This window comes from Oncorhynchus nerka, linkage group LG7 (assembly GCF_034236695.1).
Source record: "Oncorhynchus nerka isolate Pitt River linkage group LG7, Oner_Uvic_2.0, whole genome shotgun sequence".
Lineage (NCBI taxonomy): Eukaryota > Metazoa > Chordata > Actinopteri > Salmoniformes > Salmonidae > Oncorhynchus > Oncorhynchus nerka.
Genome location: NC_088402.1, coordinates 20,325,361 through 20,350,081, shown reverse-complemented (window position 1 = coordinate 20,350,081; position 24,721 = coordinate 20,325,361). Strand labels below are relative to the sequence as shown.

Genomic DNA, 24,721 nt, shown 5'->3' with positions numbered 1-24,721 from the left:
TTCTGTGCATGATTTCCTGCAAGACAGGAATGTCAGTGTTCTGCCATGGACAGGAAAGAGCCCTGAGCACGCCCCCCCCCCAGAAATGTCCGGGAACTTGCAGGTGCCTTGGTGGAAGAGTGGGTAACATCTCACGGCAAGAACTAGCAAATCTGGTGTAGTCCATGAGGAGGAGATGCACATGTACTTAATGCAGCTGTTACTTTTGATCCCCCCCCCCCCCCCATTTGTTCAGGGACACATTATTCCATTTTTGTTAGTCACATGTCTGTGGAACTTGTTCGGTTTATGTCTCAGTTGTTGAATCTTATGTACAAATATTTATACAAGTTTTCTGAAAATAAACGCAGTTGACAGTGAGAGGATGTTTCCTGATTGCACTCTGAAATGTAAGCAAAAGGTTTGTGTGTGTTGTCAACACACTCAGACACACATGGGAAGCGGGTAGCCTGGCAGTACAGTACTGGAGAGGCCTTTAGGATGCAGGCTTGGTCAGGGTACCAGAGGTCAAGTTCACTACTGACTGTCAGTAAGAGGAGACAGGGTCAGTTACAGAACTGTCAGAACAGGGGTTAGTCCAATAATAACAAGTGAAAGTGTTTTAAATGTGTTTTATTATGCTGTGTTCAGTGATGGTAGTTGTGACAGTTGGTAGATCTTATCAGTTATTCACATGGTAAACTTGACTGTACTGTCACAAACTGAATCAGAGGGGAAGGTTCTAACAAATCGGCCTTGACAACATGATAGGATCAAATAATAGCGATGAGGGAAAACATTGATCATCAACCCTTAAAAATCAGGTCCTTTTTTAATGAAAAACTCATCTAGAAAACACATGTATACAGGAGTGAATCAATACTGTAGTTAGTAGATAGAAATTGTTGTTACCATAATCACTTTCTGACTGAAGCTGAAGCACTTGCAAAGGCTTCTAAACGGAAGCACTGCAGGCACATACAGCTCATTCAGAAAGTATTCATACCCCTTGACTTATTCCACATTATGTTGTTACAGGCTGAATTGAAAATGAATCAAAATATGTTTCTCATTCATCTACACACAATACCCCATAATGATGAAGTAAAAACATGTTTTTATACATTTTTGGAAATTTATTGAAAATGAAATATAGAAATATCAAATTTACACCCCTTTGCACACACTCCAAATTGAGCTCAGGTGCATCCAAATGTCCTTCATCATCCTTGAGATGTCACTACAACTTGATTGGAGTCCACCTGTGGCCAATCCATTTGTTTGGACATGATTTAGAAAGAAACACACATGTCTATAGAAGTCCCACAGTTGACAGGGCATGTCAGAGCAGAAACTATACCATGAAGTCCAAGGAACTGTACGATCACTGAGATTGTTTTTAGGCATACAGTAAGCTCAAAGTATTGAGATAATTAAATATTTGTGGTTTTGGCTCTGTACTCCAGCACTTTGGATTTGAAATGATACAATGACTATGGAGGTTAAAGTGCCGACTGTAATTTGAGGGTATTTTCATCCATAGGGTGAACCGTTTAGAAATTACAGCACTTTTTGTACATGTTCCCCCAATTCCAGGGGACCAAAAGTATTGGGACAAATTCACTTGTGTATTAAATAGTCAAAAGTTTAGTATTTGGTCCCATATTCCAAGCATGCACAAATATCATACCCCCAACACATGCTAACCTTTCACCATTACAATATCAGGGGAGGTAAAACATGTTAGGATGTTTAGAAACATATTCTATTCTTATTTAAAATAAAAGTGACTCCAAAATGACACAATACATTTACCATTATTTTCCAATGGGCACAAGATAATCAAACAACTAAAACAAATAGCAAATGCCTCCAGCCTGTTTGTAGAGCTTGATGTAGTCATCGCATGCTATAAATATGGGACGGTTCACCATATGTAGATCAAAATACCTTCAAATTAAACCTGACAGTCTGCACAGAGCCAAAACAACTAAATGAAGCTCACTGTATATCTGGTGAAGGGTATAAAACTATTTCTAGAGTGTTGAAAGTTTCCAAGAGCCCAGTGGTCTCCATCATTGGGAAATAGTTCCATATTTTCTTCCATCTAGACTAGAGCTGACCAAACTGATCAACTGGGCAAGAAGGACCTTGGTCAGACAGTACTTCAGAGTTCAATGGCTGTGATGGGCGACCCTGCCACCAGGACAACAGTCTCTACAGCACTTCACCAAGCTGGGCTTTATGGGAGAGTGGCCAGACGGAAGCCACTCCTGAGAAAAAGGCATACGACAGCACATGAAAGACAGGTCATAAGGCTGAAGTGGTCCGATGAGACACATTTATTATTTGGCCTGAATGCAAAGTGCTATGTGTAAAAGAAAACCATCCCTATTGTGAAGCATGGTGGTGGCAGCATCATGCTATGGGGGATGCTTTTCAGTGGCAGGGACTGGGAGACTTAAGGATATACAGGGAACAATGAATGGAGCCAAATACAGTCAAATCATTAAGAACCTGCTTCAGAGTGCAAACAACAGACTGGGGCGAAGATTTACGTATCAACAGGACAACGACCTCAAGCATACAGCCAAAGCAACGATGCAATGGCTTCAGAACAAGAATGTGAAAGTCCTTGAGTGGGCCAGCCAAAGCCCAGACTTGAATCCTATTGAAAATCTTTGGAAAGACTTGAAGATTTCTGTTCACCGCCTTTCCCCGTCTAACTTAACAGTTTGAGAAAATCTGTAAGGAAGAATGGGAGAAAATCCCCAATTCCAGATGTGCAAAGCTTATACAGACATACCCAAGATGACTCAAAGCTTATACAGACATACCCAAGACGACTCAAAGCTTATACAGACATACCCAAGACGACTCAAAGCTGACACAGACATACCCAAGACGACTCAAAGCTTATACAGACATACCCAAGATGACTCAAAGCTTATACAGACATACCCAAGATGACTCAAAGCTTATACAGACATACCCAAGACGACTCAAAGCTTATACAGACATACCCAAGACGACTCAAAGCTTATACAGACATACCCAAGATGACTCAAAGCTTATACAGACATACCCAAGATGACTCAAAGCTTATACAGACATACCCAAGATGACTCAAAGCTGAAATTGCCGCCAAATGTGCTTCTACAATGTATTGAAACATGGGTGTGAATACCTATGTAAATGAGATTTTCCTGTATTTCAATTTAAATACATTTGCTAAACTTTCTACAAACATGTTTTCACTGTTATCAAGGGGTATTGTGTGTAGATGGGTGAGATGTTTTATTTATTTAATACATTTTGAATGCAGGCTGTAACTCAACAAAATGTGGAATACGTCAAGGGGTATGAATACTTTCTGAAGGCACTGGCAGAGGGACAAAAGGCAGAGTGAGAACTACATAAAGAGCTGCATTTTATTGAACAACCTAAAGATGCTTAAAATAAGCAGATAACCACTATTGTTATTCAGTTAGAATTCAATTAGACTGAAATCCTGACATTAGATGGTTGCCCATAACCCAAATAATGTATATTGGTAAATCATCTATTCACGGCAACAATAATAAATTATGTGCAATAATCTCAAATTAGGACTCCGCCCACCGTGTGAGGTCCAATCAGCAACTTCCATTGATAGATAGCTCCTCCCAGGTCGGTTTAATATGACATCACAGCACTTACGGTGATACTTTGAAAAATATGAAATGCCTTCAACATCCCGAGATCGTGTGATTTAAAACCATACATGTTAAAAACCAGAAAGAGAGAAATAAAAGTTGGCACTTCAGTGTTAGGCTCAAACTATTTTTGTTTTGTTTCAATGCACATACAAATATTGACTAGTTACAAATACTTAGCTGTTATTGGATTAAATGTTAGTAAGTGTACATAGTCTTTTATGTGATTTCTTATTGCTAAGGAGTGTAATAATAGTGACTATTTAGTGTATACCAGGAAATGAAATGTTGTAATGACTGCCCAAGTTAACACATCAAAGAATACCCACACTGGGCACCAGTCAAACATTTGATTCAACTCAGTCTTACTGTGTCCCTAATCACAGAAATGTGATAATACTCCCATTTTGCTCTCTGGCACACAACGTTATTCAATAAATACTTCATGTATAAAAGACCTATCCGGCCTCTAAAATGCAATTGTTTTAGTCATTGAAAAATATAACAGAATGATAGAAAATGTATCTCAATATTCACATAACTTCTACTTAAACTCAGTTGGACTTGGTTTAGAGTAAATGTACTAGATACCTCAATGTCTTCAATATCTATTTTCTGTCTTCATAGGAAACCTTGAATGAATGACCTTTGTTTGAGCTCTTGTCTTATTCAACAAGTGAGGGTGGAACAAAAAAAATTAGTCACCAAGATTTACAGTTGATCCTACTAAATTCCCTTTAGGCCGCAAAAAACATTGGAGATAAACGTCTGTTAAACTTCCGAGATTGACAAATATTTGTAAGCAGTAAAAAACAAAAAGGTGAAATGCTCAGAGTTGAAACTATATGGAGTCTACATAGTATGTTGAAAATAACATTTGTTGACCACTATGTACCCATAGAACATCCTGTAGTAGAAGGGTAACCAGAGAAAACCCATCGACTGACAGCATGGCCTTGACATGTCTCTGACTGACACACTATATCTATCTGCGTCCATGGAGCTCAGTGTTCTAGCTGCATACTGTAGCCGTAAGTGAAGAGTTTAGAGAACACTAGATACAAAATCTAAAATGTAGTATCACAGACAATACTACTGTGATAGTGCAGCTTTTTATTTATTTAACCTTTATTTAACTTGGCAAGTCAGTTAAGAACAAATTCTTATTTTCAATAACTGCCTGTTCAGGGGCAGAACGACTGATTTGTACCTTGTCAGCTCGGGGATATGAACTTTCAACCTTTCGATTACTAGTCCAACGCTCTAACCACTAGGCTACCCTGCCGCTTATCTCACTGTATAACCAAATTCAGGCATTTGATAAATTAAATGATCAGTTGTAAACTAAAATACACCTTTTAAACAAAATGCTAGTTTTTTTTACACTGCTTCAGTGTCATAATGTTAAAATAAGTGAGTGAAATGAATACCTGAAACGTGTGGCTAAATGAAACCAAAAGGTGAGATGTGATTGTGAGTAGTTCATGGCCCTGTTTCTGACTGTAACATTCACAAAGTCACTTATTGAATATAGATCCTGGTATTGAATAGAGATCCTGGTATTGAATAGAAATCTTGGTATTGAATAGAGATCCTGGTATTGAATAGAAATCTTGGTTTTGAATAGAGATCCTGGTTTTGAATAGAGATCCTGGTATTGCCATTGAAACGCCTCCAACCTGAATGTGTTTTTCCACTTCAAGTGCTGGATGAGAATCTCCATTGCACACACACACACACAGTACAACTGGGTACCTTCTGTCAGTTTCTGATTATGAATCATCATTCCATTCCTCCTTTCAGTCATCCTCCTCTTCTTCTTTCTTTCCTCCTGCTCCTCTCCTCTTCATGTTATCTGAGCTCTCTCTCTCCGTCTGTTTGGTTAACTTCTCCTCTCATACTTCCCCAGCTTCTTGGGATCCTTGCTGGGCATGCACCAGTCATCTGCCTCATTGCTTGTCTGGTAATGCCTTATGGCTGACTGGTTGTAAACAGGAAGTCTTTCCACAGACTCTGAGGACAAGGCCTGTTAATGGAGCACAGAGTGGAGTGGTAGGTTATATAAGTACAAGGCCTGTTACTGGAGCACCGAGTAGAGTGGTAGGTTAGGTTATATAAGTACAAGGCCTGGTAATGGAGCACAGAGTGGAGTGGTATGTTAGGTTATACAAGTACAAGGCCTGGTAATGGAGCACAGAGTGGAGTGGTATGTTAGGTTATACAAGTACAAGGCCTGGTAATGGAGCACAGAGTGAAGTGGTATGTTAGGTTATATAAGTACAAGGCCTGGTAATGGAGCACAGAGTGGAGTGGTATGTTAGGTTATACATGTACAAGGCATGTTAATGGAGCACAGAGTGAAGTGGTAGGTTAGGTTATATAAGTACAAAGCCTGGTAAAGGAGCACAGAGTGGAGTGGTAAGTTAGATGATGAGGATATGGCTCTATCACAAGCTGGTCACATGAGGAGTCTTCCATCATGACCCACATTCAGATGCATCAGATGGAAGTTATTTAAGCGGGTAATGGATTTACATGAGCATTGGGTACTAGGTAATAGGACAGAGTGAGCTTACATTATAACTCTGTGAGCCATACTGTTGCACGTGAACCAATATTGAAAATGAACCTACATACTTCAAAAACACCATCATTGTTTAGATGTAGAACAAGACAACAAGTTAATAAATTCCATGCGTAGAAGTGTTACCTTCAGGTAGATGACAGCTGACGTCCCATATCCCTCCATGGAGTAGAGCTGCAGGTCTCCCTGGAAGTACTTGGCATAGAGACGGGAGATGGGAAGACCATAGCCAAAACCAGCCTACAGAGAACCAGAGCCAGGGACACAAAGAGTTAAACTCACTCTGAACAATCACAGTACAGTAGTAGACAAGAACTCAGTTACACTTTTAACTCAGGGCAATGAATGAACAGTCCAGTCCAGTTTGTAATTCTGATTATTTACAACCGTGTTCACTACTGTTGGCTCACAGATGACATTTTAGTCAGTATAGACTTGGTTGCGGTTTACATTTTAGCTGAGATAAAATAAACAGCAGGCGCTTGATTCAATTGAAAAATAAATGTCTCTCTAACATGTGACCAAACTGCCAAAGTCATAGGCTTAAATCAAGTTATACAGACTATTAAACTACACTGCCAGTAGTTTAGGTTCATTGTATACATTGTATACAGTGCATTGGGAAAGTATTCAGACCCCTTCCCATTTTGTTACGTTACAGCCTTATTCTAAAATTGATTAAATAAATAAATGTACTCATCAATCTACACACAATAATAATGACAAAGCGAAAACAGGTTTTTTGAAATAAAAAACATAAATACCTTATTTACATAAGTATTCAGACCCTTTGCTATGAGACTCGAAATTGAGCTCCGGTGCATCCTGTTTCCATTGATCATCCTTGAGATGTTTCTACAACTTGATTGGAGTTCACCTGTGGTAAATTCAATTGATTGGAAAGGCAAACACCTGTCTGTCTATATAAGGTCCCATAGTTGAAAGTGCATGTCAGAGCAAAAAGGAAGCAATGAGATCAAAGGAATTGTCCGTAGAGCTCCGAGACAGGATTGTGTTGAGGCACAAATCTGGGGAAGAGTACCAAAACATTTCTGCTGGATTGAAGGTCCGCAAGAACACAGTGGCCTCTATCATTCTTAAATGGAAGAAGTTTAGAACCACCAAGACTCTTCCTAGAGCTAGCCGCCCGGCCAAACTGAGCAATCAGGGAGGTGACCAAGAACCTGATAGTCACTCTGACAGAGCTCCAGAGTTCCTCTGTGGAGATGGGAGAACCTTCCAGAAATACAACCAGCTCTGCAGCACTCCAACAATCAGGCCTTTATGGTAGTTGCCATACGGAAGCCACTCCTCAGTAAAAGGTACATGACAGCCTGCTTGGAGTTTTCCAAAAGCAACCTCAGACCATGAGAAGCAAGATTTTCTGGTCTGATGAAACCAAGATTGAACTCTTTGGCCTGAATACCAAGTGTCACATCTGGAGGAAATTTGGCACCATCCCTACGGTGAAGCATGGTGGTGGCAACATCATGTTTGGAGATATTTCTCAGCAACAGGGACACTAGTCAGGATCAAGAGAAAGATGAACGAAGTAAAGTAGAGAGAGATCCTTGATGAAAACCTGCTCCACAGCGCTCAGGACATCAGACTGACGCGAAGACAATGTAGGATCTGTTTCGGGACAAGTCTCTGAATGTCATTGAGTGGCCTGAAAATAGCTGTGCAGCGATACTCCCCATCCAACCTGGCAGAGCATGAGAGGATCTGCAGAGAAGAATGGGAGAAAATCCCCAAATACAGGTGTGCTAAGCTCATAGCGCCATACCCAAGAAGACTCGAGGCTGTAATCGCTGCCAAAGGTGGTTCAACAAAGGACTGAGTAAAGGGTCTGGAGTGGTAGGTTAGGTTATATGACTGTGTGTATGTGTATTCCATGTGTAGCACTGTGTTGTTGTTTGTGTCGCACTGCTTTGCTTCATCTTGGCCAGGTCGCAGTTGTAAATGAGAAGTTTACAACTGTTCACAATTGTTTACAATTGTTCTCAACTAACTTTAAATAAAGGTTAAATAACAAATACATTAAAAAATGCCTGTTGATGGACCACAGAGTGGAGTGGTAAGTTAGATGATGAGGATATGGCTCTATCACAAGCTGGTCACATGATGAGTCTTCCCACATTCAGATGCATCAGATGGATGTTATTTAAGTGGGTATTATGTGTAGATTGATGACGGAAAAAAATATTTAATACATTTTAGAATAAGCCTGTAACGTAACAAAATGTGGAAAAAGTCAAGCTCTGAATACTTTCCGAATGCACTATTCAACTATATAGTTTAAATGGCACCAGGACAGGGTGTTACCAGTGGTGCATTGCGGCTGTTGTCAATATCGACGGGACTGGGGGCGGTGGAGTACATGTAACTGAACAAACGCTCTATCTTCCTCAGGGGAACTCCGCCTCCTCGATCTGATATCTAGAAACAACAACAACAACGTTACAGATCTGATCCACTCTCGGTTCTAGCCGATCTTCCTGTTGTCTCCCCAAATATCATATTAGGACCTAGGAGGAAATCTATAGTAATACTGTACGTACTCATAGACAAATATACACATTCAACTGTACACACTAGGCGTCTATGTCCCATGTTATTATTTCCAACCTGCATGTGTGGAAGGATGTTGGATGTGCATGCACAACCTTTTGTATGCTGGGAATGTAATGTGTCATGTCTCATTGTGATGGTGGACGGTTAATACTCTCTGAGCCTTTGTTTACCTTGATTGTTAGGTCCTCACTGCCCAGGGAGACTCGGACTTTGACCGGCGGGAGATGCAGGGCCATTTCATGAGTCTCCACTGTTGCTCTCATGGCGTTCTGGAAACAAAACAACCATTGCTTGAGAAAATGACAAAGTAATATGAATCAAATTGAGGTCATATAAATAAAAGTGACATAATAAGGACATGTTTGGTGTACCTTGAAGAGCTCAAACAGCATGTGGTAGAGATGGGAAGGAACATAGACAATACGAAGAGGCTGGTCAGGACCTTTGGCTGAGGAACACTGAGCATTACTCCAAATGACTCCAAACATGACTTAGACTTATTGAAAATGTATAACATACACAACTGAGAATAGAAGTTACTAGAAACCAAAAGCAACTTTCACATCTTATTGCAAATGCATAACATGCACAACTCAACTCAATAACCACTATCAAATTCAGAATTTACTCTTCTGCCAACCTAATCTCGTTACCAGCCACTTCTGATAGCCAGGGCCCAGTTTTTTAAAAGTTATAGTCTATATCGGATAGGATTCAATGCATATAAATATAATGGGAGTCCCCATTCAAGTCAACAATTTGTTCCCTCTATTCATTATATTTTTATGCATTGAATCCTATTCGATAGGGGAAATCCAGACAGATGACTTGGAAAAACTGGGCCCTGGGGACAAGGCTACGACCAACCAAGCCCATGAACAGACATTGTTTTCCTTTTTTATGGCTCATTTAACATGGTGACTATTAAATAGCTGAATTTGGGTGAACTGAGGTTTATTATTAAGAGTTGGACTTGGACGCTTCCCTGAGAGAAATCTGCCCGGCGACAAGACTGAGCATGTAGCAAGGGTCTTGTTGCTGTTCTGTTCCACTGCTGCTGACTGGAGACAGATAAACTGGTGGGGATTGATTTGGTGCACATTGACCAAAGGAAAGCTATGATGAATCATTCATTCTAATGTGACTGTTCAACACCCCAATGTAATGTATTAGATGTAGGTGATGCTATTTTATGGCTGGGATGTATGTTTGAGCACCAAATGACATCTGGATTTGATCTAGTTTAGGCAAAGATGATTATTTGTCATGGTTAGACTTTTGAAGTGGTGCTATTGGCTATTATCCTGTTCATGCGACACATAACCTACACAGGGGCGATACACAGGTATACATTCAATACTTATTGACTTCTATGTAACAGACATGTATGAATGAATGGTTCTCTGTAGACATGGCTGCCTGTGGTTCAAATTCTTTAGCAGACTCTCTTATCCAGAGCAATTTACAGGAGCAATTAGGGTTAAGTGCCTTGCTCAAGAGCACATCAACAGATTTTTCACCTAGTTGGCTTGGGGATACGTACCAGCGACCTTTGGGTTACTGGGCCGACGCTCTTAACTGCTAGGCTACCAACCCCCACTTGCTTCCCAAATGTGACTATTTTGGAAATAGGAGAACTAGAAACAGCTTCAAGATTCTCTGGACATTCTCCTTTCGATTGGCACAATACAACACGTGACTGCATAATGTTGTATCAAAAGATTTCAAATACTTTGTGCATTTGATTGAGCCCTTCAGCAGTGCCAGCTGGGCTGGTTTATACTTCTGGGACTATTCTATTGGATCAATTGAGCCAGGCAAGCTCAACCAAGAGCAGCTACTACAGCTCAATCAAGAGCAGCTAAAGTATTTGAAGGGAAACAAATACGACCTGAACCAAGGTCTGTAACCCTGTATAGAATGCGATTTACCGTTGACTTGTGTGAGGTCAATCTCTGGCGAGGTCAGGTAGTACTGTTCACAGAGCATCTTGGAGCTATCAAAGGCATCTGGGAACAGACAGACAAAACAAGACTAGGACTGTAGTACACTGACATTCAATCTAGTTACCATAACAACTAAATGTAATAACCGTTACAAAAGTAGAATAATAAACTAAACAAAATGACATGTAGCAACAGGGACAGGTGGAGAACCATCTGTCTCTGTATCCATTTAAAAATTATTATGTTTACACACATCTTCTACTGTGTTTAAAATTACAGGAGAATTTATATTCTGTGCAAGGTGAAAAGGTTGCCTGGCTACCAATCCACATCCCTCTGGCCCAACGCCACGCCCACTAACGTTTTCCTCTCCAAGAGGAGTCTGGATTCTCCCTCCTTTGCAGCTTCTTCTTCAAACCGTTCTGATTGGTCACAGAAACTGATGGGTTGGGCCAGAGCCGGCCTACACTAATCGTGAATTATGTTATTTTGATGTCAGCTCAAACGACTTCTAGGATGACATGTTCAGACATGTTCACAACCACCTACTGTAGCAGTGAGAAAGATGGTGAGATTACTCCTGTAAATCAAGCTTGTTATCTAGGGACTAAGTATAGTGTGTGTTTGTGTGGCATGTTGTAGCTGATGAGGGACAGCACCTTTTACCACCTCCGTCACGTCGCAGTCAGGGTCGATGGTGCCAATGTGCTTGGGATGGGCGGGGTTGACGCTTCCATCAAAGATGAGAGCTGAATAGATACATGAAACTCATGTGGTAATAACCACACCTGGATGCCAATTCAAAAACACGTCACAATGGTACTTTTGAGTATGGTATACAGTGCATTCGGAAAGTTTTCAGACCCCTTCACATTTTCCACATTTTGTTAGGTTACAGACTTATTCTAAAATTGCATAAAATATATATATATATATATTTTTTTTTAAATCTAAATAAATACCCCATAATGACAAAGCGAAAACAAATGCATTGCATAAGTGTCATGGTTTCAGAGAGGTGTTTTCTGTTCCCTTTTGTTAGCTCATGGATTTAGTTTCTTGTATGTCTCCCCCGTGTAGATTGAGTACTAGTGTTTATTGTTTTAGTTTTTGAGTTTCCTGTATTGTTCTGTTTATTTTTTCCAAGTAAAGTCTACGTTTTCTCAGATCGACGTTTCCTGGTTTGGTTCATTCTCTGTTCTTGGGTTCATTACCACGTTACAATAAGTATTGAGACCCTTTGCTATGAGACTCGAAATTGAGCTCAGGTGCATCCTGTTTCCATTGATCATCATTGAGATGTTTCTACAACTTGATTGGAGTCCACCTGTGCTAAATTCAATTGATGTGACATGATTTGGAAAGACAGACACAGTTGAAGTCGAAGGAATTGTCCGTATGGCTCCGAAACAGGATTGTGCCGAGGCACAGATCTGGGGAAGGGTACCAAAAATTGTATACAGCATTAAGGTCCCCAAGAACACAGTGGCCTCTATCATTCTTAAATGGAAGAAGTTTGAAACCACCAAGACTCTTCCTAGAGCTAGCCAAACTAAGCAATCACGGGAGAAGGGCCTTGTTCAGGGAGGTGACCAAGAACCCGATGGTCACCCTGACAGAGCTCCAGACTTCTTCTGTGGAGATGGGAGAATCTTCCAGAAGGACAACCATCTCTGCAACACACTACCAATCAGGTCTTTAAGGTAGAGTGGCCAGATGGAATCCACTCCTCGCTGAAAGGCACGACAGCCCGCTTGGAATTTGCCAAAAGGACTCGCAGACCGTGAGAAACAAGATTCTCTGGTCTGATGAAACTAATATTGAACTCTTTGGCCTGAATGCCAAGCGTCACATCTGGAGGAAACCTGGCACCATCCCTAAGGTGAGGCATGGTGGTGGCAGCATCATGCTGTGGGGATGTTTTTCAGCAGCAGGGACTGGGAGACTAGTCAAGATCGAGGAAAAGATGAACAGAGCAACATAGGGAAAGATACTTGATGAAAACCTGCTCCAGAGCGCTCAGGATCCAAGACAACAACCCTAAGCACACAGCCAAGTCAACGCAGGATTGGCTTCGGGACAAGTATCTTAATGTCTTTGAGTGGCCCAGCCAGAGCCCGGACTTGAACCTGATTGAACATCTCTGGAGAGACCTGAAAATAGCTGTGCAGTGATGGTCCCCATCCAACCTGACAGAGGATCTGCAGAGAAGAATGGGAGAAACTCCCCAAATACAGGTGTGCCAGGAAGACTCGAGGCTGTAATCGCTGAGTAAAGGGTCTGAATAATTAAGTAAATGTGATATTTCATTATTACATTTTTTATTTATTTCTAAAAACCTGTTTTTGCTTTGGCATTATGTGGTATTGTGTGTAGATTTACGAGGGGAAAAAAACAATTTAACCTATTTTAGAATAAGGCTGTAGCGTAAAAGGGTCTGAATACTTTACGAATGCACTGTATATTAATATATTATTATAGTAGTATGGTATACACTGAGTGTACAAAACATTACACCTGCTCTTTCCATGACTAAGACTGATCAGGTGAAAGCTATGATCCCTTATTGATTTCACTTGATAAATCCACTTCAATCAGTATAGATGAAGGGGAGGAGACAGGTTAAAGGAGGACTCTTAAGCCTTGAGACAATTGAGACATGGATTGCATATGTGTGCCATTCAGAGGATGAATGGGCAAGACAAAAGATTTAAGTGCCTTTGAATGGGGTATGCCTGGCGCACCGGTTTGAGTGTGTCAAGAACATCAACACTGCTGGGTTTTTCACACTCAAGAGTTTCCCGTGTGTATCAAGATAATCCACCACCCAAAGGACATCCAGCCAATTTGACATATTGGAGTCAGCATCCCTGTGGAAGGCTTTCAACACCTTATAGAGTCCATACCTCAGCTAATTGAGGCTGTTCTGAGGGAAAAGGGGGGGTACAACTCAATATTAGGGAGATGTTCCAAATGCTTGGTACCCTCAGTGTATATTTAGTATTGTATACTGACAGTGCTGGTTCATGATCATGCGTGTGGAGATGCGGCTCATGTAGAAGCGATCCAAGAAGTACTGGACGTTCTGATTGGTCACAGGGTCGGAGCCAAAGGCATCCTTGTACTCCACCACTCCCTGTGCCATGGTGGTAACCACGTTGTTGTGGCGGTTCCTGATGTTCACCAGCGTCTCAGTGAACCTGAGGGGAGACAGGACAGGAAAGGGGTTTTAATGCTGGGTCTTAGGTTCACAACTCGGCACATTCCAACATGCTACCATGAAAGGAACCTAAGATACGTAGCTGGGTGGATAGATGTCAAACTTCATTCATTCATCATCCAGCCATCTATCTTTCCTTTCCTGAATGAACTATGACTCAGGTATCTAATGAGACGTGCTAAACAGTAGCAAGACAAGGCTACTACCTATCTGCTGGATGTGACTGTGTGTAATTGACTTACTTCTTCAGGATATTTTTATCATCGGGCTCTTTCTCCAGGAAGCCCACTATCTCCATCAGACTTGTTGCATACCTGTATGAATACAACACAGAAGACTGGTTAGTTTACACAGGGAAACACTAATACATCAGGCTTTATAGGGCATTCATACAGCGTATTCTTAAAGCAGCCTCCAGTATCTATGCAATAGTCTATGTGCTGGGGGGCTAGGGTCAGTCTGTTATATCTGGGGTAATTCTCCTTTCTTACCTGGTGACCTGTGTGAATTTATGTATGCTCCCTCTATCTCCCTCTTCCTCCCCTCTGGAGGACCTGAGCCCTAGGACCATGCCTCAGGACTACCTGGCCTGATGACTCCTGGCTGTCCCCAGTCCACCTGGTCATGCTGCTGCTCCAGTTTCAACTGTCCTGCCTGTGGCTATGGAACCCTGACCTGTTCACCGGACGTGCTACCTTGTCCCAGACCTGCTGTTTTCAACTCTCTCTCTACCGCACCTGCTGTCACGACCTCTGAATGTTTGGCTATGAAAAGCCAAATGACATTTATTCCTGAGGTGCTGACCTGTTGCACCCTCTACAAGTGATTATTATTTGACGCTACTGGTCATCTATGAACGTTTGTACATCTTGAAGAACAATCTGGCCTTAATGGCCATGTACTCTTGTAATCTCCACCCAGCACAGTCAGAAGAGGACTGACCACCCCTCAGTTCCTCTCTAGGTTTCTTCCTAAGTTTCTGCCTTTCTATGGAGTTTTTCCTAGCCACCGTGCTTCTACATCTGCATTGCTTGCTGTTTGGGGTTTAAGGATGGGTTTCTGTATAAGCACTTTGTGACATCTGATGTAAAAAGGGCTTTATAAATACATTTGATTTGATAGAGCATTCATTAAGCATTTATAAGAAATGTGCTTGGAAGTGTAGCAAGACATTTTCTTATGAATGAATGATTTCTGAAGTATCTACAAGCATAATAAAGGTTATATTAATGCTTCATTAAACTTTTCAAATTTCTTTCAAAGTGGGAACAAAATAAAGGTCTTCATTGAATTCTGCCCTGAGAATGTGGCCAATAGAAGCCAAAAACCAGGGCACTTCTTTCCTTCAGCTAATCACTTTGGACTGTTCCATTCCTCGTTGACTCCTGGCGTTCCACTGTTGGAAATCTCAGAATTCTATTTGGGAACGGCCTCTGACTCTCTTGTAGTGACCATGGAAACCACGGGGTGTGTTTATACATGCTATAATAACTAGGGCTACTTGTGACTGGAGATAGGGTGCCATTTGGGACACGCAGACTAGGCCTATTCCCTATATAGTGCACTACTTTTGACAAGAGCCATATGGGCCCTGGTAAAAAAGAAATAAGTAGTGCACTAAATAGGGAATAGGGTACCATTTGGGCCACCAATGTAAAAACATTCCTTACAATTTTCATCCTCTCAAAATCTGAATATTCTCTATGTACAGCAAACCCTAAATAGTTCTGACTGTAATGGCGTTCTTCGAAAGAGAGTCGGACCGAAATGCAGCGTGGTGGTTACTCATGTCTTTAATGAATGAAATAGCGATACATGAAATAACTGAAGAAATACAAAACAACAAACGGAACGTGAAACCTAATTACAGCCTATCTGGTGAAACTACACAGAGACAGGAACAATCACCCACGAAATAAAGTGAAACCCAGGCTACCTAAATACGGTTCCCAATCCGAGACAACGAGAATCACCTGACTCTGATTGAGAACCGCCTCAGGCAGCCAAGCCTATACTAGACACACCTCTAATCAATCGCAATCCCAAATCCTATAAAACCCCAATACGAAACACAACACATAAACCCATGTCACACCCTGGCCTGACCAAATATATAACGAAAACACAAAACACTATGACCAATGCGTGACAGAACCCCCACCCTAAGGTGCGGACTCCCGGACGCACCTCAAAACCATAGGGAGGGTCCGGGTGGGCGTCTGTCCATGGTGGCGGCTCCGGCTCGGGACGTGGACCCCACTTCATTAATGTCCTAGTTCCTCCCCTTCGCGTCCTGGGATAATCCACCCTCGCCGCCGACCATGGCCTAATAGTCCTCACCCAGAACCCCACAGAACTGAGGGGCATCTCGGGACTGAGGGACAGCTCGGGACTGAGGGGCAGCTCGGGACCGAGGGGCAGCTCGGGACCGAGGGGCAGCTCGGGACTGAGGGGCAGCTCGGGACTGAGGGGCAGCCCAGTACTGAGAGGAAGCTCAGGTAGGTAGTAGGCTCCGGTAGATCCTGGCTGGCTGGCGGATCTGGAAGATTCAGGCTGACTAGCAGATCTGGAAGATTCTGGTTGACTGGCAGATCTGGTAGAATCTGGTTGACTGGCAGATCTAGAAGATCATGGCTGACTGGCAGATCTAGCTGTTCTATGCAGACTGGCAGATCTGGAAGAGACTGGTTGACTGGCAGATCTGGAAGAGACTGGTTGACTGGCAGATCTGGAAGAATCTGGTTGACTGGCAGATCTAGAAGATCATGGCTGACTGGCGGATCTAGCTGCTCTATGCAGACTGACAGCTCTGGCTGCTTCATGCAGACTGACAGCACTGACTGCTCCATGCAGGCTGACAGCACCCTGCAGACTGGCAGCTCCTTACAGACTACAGCTCCTTGCAGACTGGCAGCTCTGGCTGCTTCATGCAGACTGACAGCACCTTGCAGACTGACAGCTCCCTGCAGACTGGCAGCTCAGGCTGCGCTAAACAGGCAGGAGGCTCCGGCAGCGCTGTAGAGGAGGAAGGCTCTGGAAGCGCTGAACAGGCGGGAGACTCCGGCAGCGCTGTAGAGGAGGAAGGCTCTGGAAGCGCTGAATAGGCGGGAGACTCTGGCAGCGCAGGAGAGGAGAAAGGCTCTGGAAGCGCTGAACAGGCGGGAGACTCCGGCAGCGCAGGAGAGGAGACATGCTCCGACAGCGCTGTAGAGGAGGGAGACTCCGACAGCGCAGGAGAGGCGAGGCGCACTGTAGACCTGATGCGTGGTGCTGGCACTGGTGATACTGGAGCGAGGACACGCACAGGAAGCCTGGTGCGGGGAGCTGCTACCGGAGGACTGGTGTGTGGAGGTGGCTCTGGATAGACCGGACCGTGCAGGCGCACTGGAGCTCTTGAGCACCGAGCCTGCCCAAGCTTCCCTGGCTCGATGCCCACTCTAGCCCGGCCAATACGAAGGGCTGGTATGAACCGCACCGGGCTATGCACCCGCACTGGAAACACCGTGCGCTCCATAGCATAACACGGTGTCTGCCCGGTCTCTCTAGCCCACCGGTAAGCACAGGGAGTTTGCGCAGGTCTCCTACCTGGCATAGCCATACTCCCTGTAAGCCCCCCCCAATAATTTTTTGGGTTGCTTTTCGGGCTTCCTTGCCAACCGTGTTCCCTCGTATCGTCGGCTCCTATCTCCTCCTGCCTCTGCTTCCTCCTTGGGGCGGCGATATTCACCAGGCTGAGCCCAGGGTCCTCTTCCATCTAATATCATCTCCCAAGACCAGAAGTCCTTATATCGCTGCTCCTCACGATTAACAGGGAGAGTAGGCTCAGGTCTGACTCCTGACTCTGCTACTCTCTCCCTGAGCCCTCCTCCAATAAATAATCGGGGGTGACTTTCGGTTTTCGCTCTGCGCCGCCGTGTCTTTCTTTTCGACTCCATTCGTCTATAGCCCTCTTCGCACTGTTCCAGCGAATCCCAGGCGGGCTCAGGCACTCTCTCTGGGTCGGCCGCCCACCTGTCTATTTCTTCCCACGTCGTATACTCCAAGCCTCTGCTATCCATAACGTCCTCCCTTCGCTGCTCCTGCTGCCTGTTACCACGCCACTCTGTCCGTGTGTGGTGGGTGATTCTGTAACGGCGTTCTTCGTTTGTCGAAAGAGAGTCGGACCGAAATGCAGCGTGGTGGTTACTCATGTCTTTAATGAATGATCTCGAGAGTTGATAGGCTTGAAGTCATAAACAGCTCAATGCTTGAAGCACAACGAAGAGCTGCTGGTAAAACACACAAAAGTGCTGTTTGAATGAATGCTTACGAGCCTGCTGCTGCCTACCACCGCTCAGTCAGACTGCTCTATCAAATCATAGAATTAGTTATAACATAATAACACACAGAAATACGAGCCTTAGGTCATTAATATGGTAGAATCCGGAAACTATCATCTCGAAAACAAGACGTTTATTCTTTCAGTGAAATACGGAATCGTTCTGTATTTTATCTAACGGGTGGCATCCATTAGTCTAAATATTCCTGTTATATTGCACAACCTTTAATGTTATGTCATAATTACGTAAAATTCTGCCAAATTAGGCGGCCCAAACTGTTGCATATACCCTGACTCTACGTGCAATGAACACAAGAGAAGTGACACAATTTCACAAGGTTAATATTGCCTGCTAACCTGGATTTCTTTTAGCTAAATATGCTGGTTGCTTCTGTGTATTGATTTTAAGAAAGGCATTGATGTTTATGGTTAGGTACACATTGGAGCAACGATACGCACTGCATCGATTATATGCAACGCAGGACACGCTAGATAAACTAGTAATATCATCAACCATGTGTAGTTAACTAGTGATTATGATTGATTGGCTTACTGCGTATTCGCGTAACAGGCAGACTCCTCGTGGAGTGCAATGAGAGGCAGGTGGTTAGAGCATTGGACTAGTTAACTGTAAGGTTGCAAGATTGAATTCCCGAGCTGACAAGGTAAAAATCTGTTGTTCTGCCCCTGAACGAGGCGGTTAACCCACCGTTCCTAGGCCGTCATTGAAAATAACTGACCTGCCTAGTTAAATAAAGATTAAATAAAAGGTGTAAAAAATCAATAATAATAAATCAATAAAAATCGGCCAAATCGGTGTCCAAAAATAACGATTTCCGATTGTTATGAAAACTTGAATTCAGCCCTAATTAATCAGCCATTCCGATTAATCGGTCGACCTCTACTAACAATAAGTTATTGCCCTATTTCAGAGGTTCAACTCACATGCCATTACATAGTAGTTATCTGATGGTTTTACCCATCTAGGAAATAGACAAATTCATTTCTCGAAAATGGTGAAGTAACATATCATAGATATCACTAGCACCATTTATTTTAGGAAAGTATGATGTTTCAATAAGAGAACACAATTGCAAGTAACCATTTTTCCAAATGACAAATCCCTCTGACTGTCACTCACTCACTAATACAGACTTGATGCACATTGTCCATCATCCCAGAAAACCTAGACCCACTCCAATTTGCATACCGCCCCAACTTATCCACAGATGACGCAATCTCTATTGCACTCCACAAAACCCTTTCCTACCTGGACAAAAGGAACACCTACGTGAGAATGCTGTTCATTGACTACAGCTCAGCGTTCAACACCATAGTGCCCTCAAAGCTCATCACTAAGCTCAGGACCCTGGGACAAAATACCTCCCTGTGCAACTGGATCCTGGACTTCCCGACAGGCTGCCCCCCAGGTGGTAAGGGTAGGCAACAAGACATCTGCCACGCTGATCCTCAACACGGGGGCCCCTCAGGGGTGGGTGCTTAGTCCCCTTCTGTACTCCCTGTTCACCCATGACTGCGTGGCCAAGCACGACTCCAACACCATCATTAAGTTTGCTGACGACACAACGGTGGTAGGCCTTATCACTGACAACGATGCGACAGCCTATTGGGAGGTCAGAAACCTGGCAGTGTAAGGCCAGGACAACAACCTCTCCCTCAAAGTGATCAAGACAAACAAGATGTTCGTGGACTATAGGAAAAGGAGGGCAGAGCATGCCATTTTTCATTGCGGCTACATTTCTGATGACCCTGTCTCATACGGCCCCCTGTTCCACTGTGATGATACATGACAATGTTCCAGGCCACATTGTCTCTCTGTACACATGTGCAGCCTACCTGACAGACAGAGACCTGAGACACAGACAGCTGGCACCCTGCCTTGTAGGCTGCAAGCTATGCACTCATACCTCTCACTGGGCCAGAGTAGTTCAGTAAGATAGTCTACATGCTGGTGTGCCCGGCAGGATAATAACATCCTACAGAGTCTGTTGGAATAGGCAATATCACCTACAGTATATGGTTGTTCAAGATAAGGCATTTATCATATATATTTCAGACTAGCACAGAGAGTAGTGCTTGAATTGGGAAGAAGCTCACCGGAACCTCAAATGTTCTACAGCTTGAGTTCCTGCACCACTTAACCTCTTCAGTCGACCCTCTACTTTTTTGAACATTTTGTTAAAAATCGCGCAACATTTCAGCGCCCTGCTACTCATGCCAGGAATATAGTACGTTCATATGGTTAGAATGTGTGGATAGGAAACCCTCGGACGTTTTTAAAACTGGTTAAATCACGACTGTGGCTATTACATAACGTGCGTTACATCGGAAAGCGCAGGAAAACCTGATCACAGAAAATGGAAATAAATATCCTTGCGCCACTTCCAGCATTTGTTAACAGTGAGCCGAATTAGATAAGACCGAGCATTCAACTCCCACAGCATCCCCATGTTGTCTAGAGTCTTGTGAATTGAATCATCTTTGATTCTTGGTTGAACCGAAACAGGGGCATCGCTTACCTCCGGTCTCCGCCCAGATCATTCCGGAAGAGCTCTCTCCTGAAATTTTTTCCAAGACGACAGCTAATGATATTTACATCGCCTACGGATGATTTTTATCGCTTATTAACGTTTACTAATACCTAAAGTAGCATTACAAACGTATTTCAAGTGTTTTGTGAAAGTTTATCGTCTACTTTTTGAATTTTAAAAATGACGTTACGTTGTGAAATCGCTGTTTTTTTCGTTTATCACACAGTCTACATATAACGATATCTTGGCTTTATATGGCCCGATTTAATCGAAATAAAGACCCAATAGTGTTTATGGGACATCTAGGAGTGCCAACAAAGAAGATGGTGAAAGGTAATGACTGTTTTCTATTTTATTGTGCGGTTTGTGTAACGCCGAAATGCTAATTATTTTGTTTACGTCCCCTGCTGTGCTTTTCTGTTGTAGTGTATTGGTGCATGCTATCAGATAATAGCTTCTCATGCTGTCGCCGAAAAGCATTTTAAAAATCGGACTTGTTGCCTGGATTCACAACGAGTGTAGCTTTAATTTGATACCCTGCATGTGTATTTTAATGAACTTTTGAGTTTTAACTAATACTATTAGCATTTGGCGTAGCGCATTTGCATTTCCAGAGCTCTAGTTGGGACGCAAGCGTCCCAAGTAGAGGCAAGAGGTTAAAGAATATTAGCTCAAAAGTATTGTGGAGTTCCTTCACCTAAATAAAAACTGTACAGTCACCCAAAATGGGTACCAGCACCTATTTAAGTCCAATTCAAGCACTGGCAGAGAGCAATGATCAAGTTCAATAATCAATATCAACAAAGGTGAGGTGAAAGGAGTCTAGCTAGCTGATGAATACTTCAACAGAGCGAACAATTTCCTCTGGCACAACAAACAGTGAACATCAACACCATACCATCTTAATCTCTAACCTGCAGCTCAACTCCAAGGTAAGCTAGACTGGTCCCAGATCTACAGATAACGGACATGAGGGACACAAAGTATATTGAAAGCAGGTGCTTCCACACAGGTGTGGTTCCTGAATTAATAAAGCAATTAACATCCCATCATGCTTAGGGTCATGTATAAAAATGCTGGGCAGGCCATTGGGCACTGAATAGTTTGATGAGCATGAAAATGATGTGAACCATATGCCATGGCTGTCTCAGTCAGATCTCAACCCAACTGAACACTTATGGGAGATTCTGGAATGGCGCCTGAGACAGCTTTCTCCACCACCATCAACAAAACACCAAATGATGAGATTTATCTTGGAAAAATGGTGTCCTATCCCTCCAAGAGTTCCAGACACTTGTAGAATATAATAGCTAATGTACTAGCTCTGTAGTAACTGTAGTGAGGGGTGGTATAACGTCACTGTACCAGCTCTGTAGTAACTGTAGTGAGGGGTGGTATAACGTCACTGTACCTGCTCTGTAGTAACTGTAGTGAGGGGTGGTATAACGTTACTGTACCTGCTCTGTAGTAACTGTAGTGAGGGGTGGTATAACATTACTGTACCTGCTCTGTAGTAACTGTAGTGATGGGTGTTATAACGTTACTGTACCTGCTCTGTAGTAACTGTAGTGAGGGGTGGTATAACGTCACTGTACCTGCTCTGTAGTAACTGTAGTGAGGGGTGGTATAACGTTACTGTACCTGCTCTGTAGTAACTGTAGTGAGGGGTGGTATAACGTCACTGTACCTGCTCTGTAGTAACTGTAGTGAGGGTTGGTATAACGTTACTGTACCTGCTCTGTAGTAACTGTAGTGAGGGGTGGTATAACGTCACTGTACCTGCTCTGTAGTAACTGTAGTGAGGGGTGGTATAACGTTACTGTACCTGCTCTGTAGTAACTGTAGTGAGGGGTGGTATAACATTACTGTACCAGCACTGTAGTAACTGTAGTGAGAGGTGTTATAACGTTACTGTACCTGCTCTGTAGTAACTGTAGTGAGGGGTGGTATAACGTCACTGTACCTGCTCTGTAGTAACTGTAGTGAGGGGTGGTATAACGTTACTGTACCTGCTCTGTAGTAACTGTAGTGAGGGGTGGTATAACGTCACTGTACCTGCTCTGTAGTAACTGTAGTGAGGGGTGGTATAACGTTACTGTACCTGCTCTGTAGTAACTGTAGTGAGGGGTGGTATAACGTCACTGTACCTGCTCTGTAGTAACTGTAGTGAGGGGTGGTATAACGTTACTGTACCTGCTCTGTAGTAACTGTAGTGAGGGGTGGTATAACGTTACTGTACCTGCTCTGTAGTAACTGTAGTGAGGGGTGGTATAACATTACTGTACCTGCTCTGTTGTAACTGTAGTGAGGGGTGTTATAATGTTACTGTACCAGCTCTGTAGTAACTGTAGTGAAGGGGTGCTGAGAAGCTTGTCAGGGAGGAAGTCAATCTCCTTCATGATGTTGGCCAGCCGGACAGGAAGCTCCTGACGAAGGAACACAAAGGACGTCTTCTCACAGGCATTGGCCGAGCCTGTAGTCACATGACAACACATCTGCGTTGTACTAATTGGGGGTATACCGTAGCAAAATGTTATGCAATGGAAAACAAGCGTTGGTTTCTCATTGGACCAGTTCAGGTAGTCCCTCCTCGTTTCAGTCCCAGAGATATCACAAGACAGGAGGTCATCCAGTACATATACTGTTGTGTAAATGTTTAAGACAATGTCAAGATCTTGAAATGATTTGTTTTGGCAGCTGTATTATGTCATGTTTTCACCCAAGAACATGGGTCAAGTGCCATCTAAGAGTAAAGCATGAACCGGGTATTTATTTCTCCTTGCTTTAATCCAAACCATCCCATCATTAGGGGTTTGATATAATTTCAAAGTATGTACATTTTGAACTACTGTACTGCAGTCATTCTCTAATATCAGGCGTCAGGATAGAAGGGAAATATAATGGGAATCCCAGTCTGGTTAGTCAGCTACATCCTTTTAGAGCAGTAACATGATAAGGAAGAATAGAGCTGGAAGAATGTTAATCAAAGCTTCAGCAGAGAGTTAATCTGTGATCAGGGAGAACATACTGTGCAGTACACTGGTCAGTGACAGCAGTGAATGCACCACAAACATGCTAGCTACTTTGACAAATGCAACCAGTGGTACTTGTTGTTCTATGGATTCAGAATAAACGTGGACAGTATTATTGTTTAGCCGTGTTATTGACAGGGCAGGGATGAAAACTTACCAAAGTCTATGAATTGTTTCATTGACAGCGGCGAGGGGGAGAACTTGGAAAACCGATCCACTAGTGCTTGTTTGGGTATGGAGCTGTTCCTTAGCAAAAATTGCGTGAACTTCATGGTTGCAACAAATTCAAATTGAAGTCCCGAGACAGTCGGATTGTTGTGTCAGGCCAGGGTGCCCTTTCTTGTCATCAGCAGCAAGCTCCAGTCTCGCAGACGTTGAAGAAGCTTGCTAACGTTAGCTAGTTGACCAATGCTAGCCACCAAGGGCAATTAAATGCGTTAAATTGACATATTCAAAACCATTTACAATGAAACACAATACATTTCCCGAACAGTGCCCAATGTATTTTCATCTCATAAACGTTCAATAAACTACTTACAATATTTCAGAAATCACGAACGCTCCTCCCAAGACCGACCTCTATATTGTTAATGAAGTTTGGATTTGATTGGCATTGGCTTTGACCAATGAAAGAGCACTACGCTGGTTTTGGGGCGGGATTTTATCGGTTTTGATCTTAAATAATTGCCCCAACGCATCTCAGAAATAAATAAGCATTTGCGAACAGAAAAAACATCAAATCCAATTTACGTATTAATTATGATATTATACACCGGTATATATATATTTAAAAAAAAAAAAAGATTGGCAAATAAATCTAA

The 24,721-nt window shown here is 42.9% G+C and overlaps 1 protein-coding gene across 1 annotated transcript; it reads right to left on the bottom strand.

Annotated features, from left to right (window-relative positions):
- Positions 1 to 597: 597 nt before the first annotated feature.
- On the bottom strand, positions 598 to 24,522 carry LOC115131312 (pyruvate dehydrogenase (acetyl-transferring) kinase isozyme 2, mitochondrial-like). The gene is made up of 12 exons (XM_029662913.2): positions 24,439 to 24,522; positions 24,058 to 24,311; positions 23,200 to 23,341; positions 14,241 to 14,312; positions 13,794 to 13,978; positions 11,438 to 11,527; positions 10,764 to 10,841; positions 9,204 to 9,280; positions 9,003 to 9,101; positions 8,584 to 8,697; positions 6,385 to 6,498; positions 598 to 5,700 (listed from the first exon to the last, which is right to left on the bottom strand). The coding sequence occupies exons 2-12, from the start codon at positions 24,170 to 24,172 to the stop codon at positions 5,557 to 5,559; spliced, it is 1,230 nt and encodes a 409-aa protein (XP_029518773.1). The 5' UTR covers positions 24,173 to 24,311; positions 24,439 to 24,522; the 3' UTR covers positions 598 to 5,556.
- Between the last annotated feature and the right edge of the window lie 199 nt (positions 24,523 to 24,721).